The 3006-nt window shown below is 43.4% G+C and overlaps 1 protein-coding gene across 1 annotated transcript; it reads right to left on the bottom strand.

Annotated features, from left to right (window-relative positions):
* Positions 1–229: 229 nt before the first annotated feature.
* SS1G_07862 (hypothetical protein) lies at positions 230–2711 on the bottom strand (the record flags this gene model as incomplete). Its single annotated transcript, XM_001591186.1, has 4 exons — positions 230–264; positions 390–912; positions 966–2468; positions 2529–2711. 4 exons carry the CDS (start codon positions 2709–2711, stop codon positions 230–232), a joined length of 2244 nt encoding a protein of 747 aa, XP_001591236.1.
* Positions 2712–3006: the final 295 nt, after the last annotated feature.

Here is a 3006-nt window from a genome sequence, read left to right as displayed (position 1 = left end):
CCATTCCCATTCCCATTCCGTTTCCATTCCATTCCATTCCCGTGACCCTACACTTCCATTCCCATTTCCATTTCCATTGCCACCTCCCCAACCATTATTTCCCACCTGTTGCGCAATCCACTCTAATACCGTTTCATAACAGAGAACATATTGCAACAAATTTTGCACCATACTAAGTCTTTGACCCCTAAAATCCTCCACCGTCTTTTCCACCAAATCCGTATCCTGATCAAAGACCCAATCCATATCCGCTTGTATATTTTTCTTTACATGTCCCAAGTAACCATCATCATTTGTAGAGTCAAATTCCATGGGTGTGGTTCCATGTTTTTGTTCTTTGTGTTGTCGCTTCAACATATCAATGACGGAATCAATGGTGCAGAATGTACCCGTTCGACCACAACCTGCACTACAATGGACAAGCATTGGTCGAGTGATTTCTGGCTCCGGGTCACTTAGGCGAGGAACTTCAGTGGCGGATGAGGATGCACGTTGTATGGAATTGGCGAGATGGATAAGAGCTAAAAGATGACTAGGTTTTGCAGGGGATGCAAAATCTGGCCAGGAGGAATAATGTACTTGTGTAATTTCTCGCATTGGTGTAAAAGGATGAGCGGCATGAGAAAGTGTGAATGTTCGGACGATAACATGAGCATCTTCCGTTGTAGGAGAAGGAGGAGTATTTTGCGTAGTAGTGCTTGCCCGCCTCCGTCCAGAATCTGATCGATCTGTAGAGTTTCGCCTTCGATTAGATTCAAGGTAGAGTTTCTTTTCCGATAACTTCTTGAGCTTGAGGTGACCATATTCATGACTAGACCAATACGAGTGACATTTTAATTGTCCACCTTCTGCCTCTGCTGTTAACATGACAATGACTCGTACATCTTGGTCCCAGATTACACTCCAGAAATCCTAAGGTTTATGTTAGTAACAGAAGCAATGAAAGATCTAGTGATAATACTGACCTCAAAAGTTGCAGGCAAAGGTCCTTGAGAAGCTATATAACGTTTGTTACTCCTTGATGCTTTGATATGACTTGCGTTGACATAATCACACATCCCTTCCGTACGACCCTGAAGTTTGACTCGAGCATGTTCAAATGGCCAAATATTGTTGTATCTGTTTTTGCTTCCCTTCTCGACCCCAGCAATCTGAACATCATTAGAATTAACATCTGGCCCATTTCCATACCTAACTCCTTGATTTAATGCCTTTGTCATCCTTGCCAATTCTGCTTGCTCAATGTGAAGAAACCGGTCTGAAACAATCTTGCCATGATCCTCTTTCTTTGCAGCTTTCGATAACCATCTGGGAATGATACCCATCACGGATGGATCTCGCATTAAGTTCTCCGGAACCGTAATATCTCTTTGACCAACACCATCTATTAGATCTTGATTTTGTCGAATGTTGCCAAAAAATGGATTTGCTGCATTTTTGGTGGCCGGCATAGCACATCCACCCGCTACTGGTGCCACTCCTGGTAATGTCGTTCCAAGGGTAAGATTAATTCGAGATGGCTGTGAGGATTGTGTTGAACCCCGATCAATGGACTTTGGAAAATTTTGAGCATATGCGTCAAATCCACCTTTTAATATATATCTCGCTCCATTCCAACCTTCAATGCTAAACTTTTTCAATGTATTGATAGCCAATGCGGCATCTTTCTTATCTGAAGATCTATTATCATAAGCAACAATATATCTAGCTTGCTTCCATTTGGAGAACCTGGTTTTATCCTCCTCATTGGTGAAAGTATCTTGAAGTTTTTGAAGATTGAATGAAGGTCGCTTCAACAAGGTTGTCGGGATGCACAAGTTGAGGGCATTCCCAATCCTTGATTGTGAGAAGATGCTGAAAGTTCGACAATCGAGTAACAATACTTCTATAGAGGGATAGCGATCCATTATTTCTTTTAACTCTACCGGGGTGATCATGGCTGGCCCATCTTCCAAATTCGATGGCAGTGTTTCCGCTCGCTGATGTTGACGTGGTTGTGGTCGTGGAGATGGAGGGTCCACTTTATTTTGGGGTAGAGAGAGTCTGGGATGTCTTTCGTCTAGATGTGAGAGGGTATTTCTCTGAACAGCTGGCATTGAAGAGTGAAAACTGGCGGGTGACATCTGACGAGGTTGATCGAAAAATGAAGGAACATTTGAGGATGAAATAGATGCGCGCTCCGAGGAAGATACATATGCTGAGTCTGGTCCATTACCAATATCACCGTCCAACGAAGGTGCATTCCTATTTCTTGGAACAGATCTAGGTGACGGAGGATTATCAAGCTTAGATGTCTTTCTCTCATTCTTTGCGCGTAGTAAGGAAGGACCTGGTGACATTGAGAAGTTTGCTAGACCCCCATGACTAAGGTTGAATCCGTTATTGGATTCTGACTGCTTTTTAAAAGCCTCATAGGCAGGATTCGTGTTTATGGGTATATGTTCTGGGGTGCCGTCACCAAATGAGAACTAAAAGATACAAAGTTAGAATGACTTCGCTAGGGGGATGATTTAGGATATGAGACTAACTATGGAAGACGTGGTAGGACTCCAATTAGCTTTAGGAACGGATTCAGAGTCTCTGGGGTTACTCGAAGGTTCAACCACTAGTCCGAAATAATTTGGACTTGGACTTCGAACTCGTTCAGTTCTAGTACCTGGGGACCGGACATTCTGCCCTCCGGATGCAGGTACTCTTCCTCCGGGACTCATTATTGGAGTGGTAGAAGATGGGTGTGTAGAAGTTCTGTGTGATTGCGAATAAGAGTGTGTATGAGAAGACCTTGGTGAAGGTCTCGGTGCTGCTTTGACAACCATTTGGGTCGATGCGCAAAGCTTTTATCCTTTCTTTTTTATGATATTATGTGTCCCTTTGGTGAATGACTCTCTGTCTCCCAAATATCCAAACATCGAAACGTATGCTATCTATCAGAAGTGTGTGCCATGGTTTCTGTTCATCGCGACATCGAGTCGAATCGTGTGTGGGAATGAGGTTGTGGTTGACGAA

The sequence above is a fragment of the Sclerotinia sclerotiorum genome, genomic scaffold (genome assembly GCF_000146945.2).
Source record: "Sclerotinia sclerotiorum 1980 UF-70 scaffold_10 genomic scaffold, whole genome shotgun sequence".
Taxonomy (NCBI): Eukaryota; Fungi; Ascomycota; class Leotiomycetes; order Helotiales; family Sclerotiniaceae; genus Sclerotinia; species Sclerotinia sclerotiorum.
The sequence above is the reverse complement of the archived record's forward strand: the minus strand, read 5'-3'. Positions and strand labels throughout refer to the sequence as shown.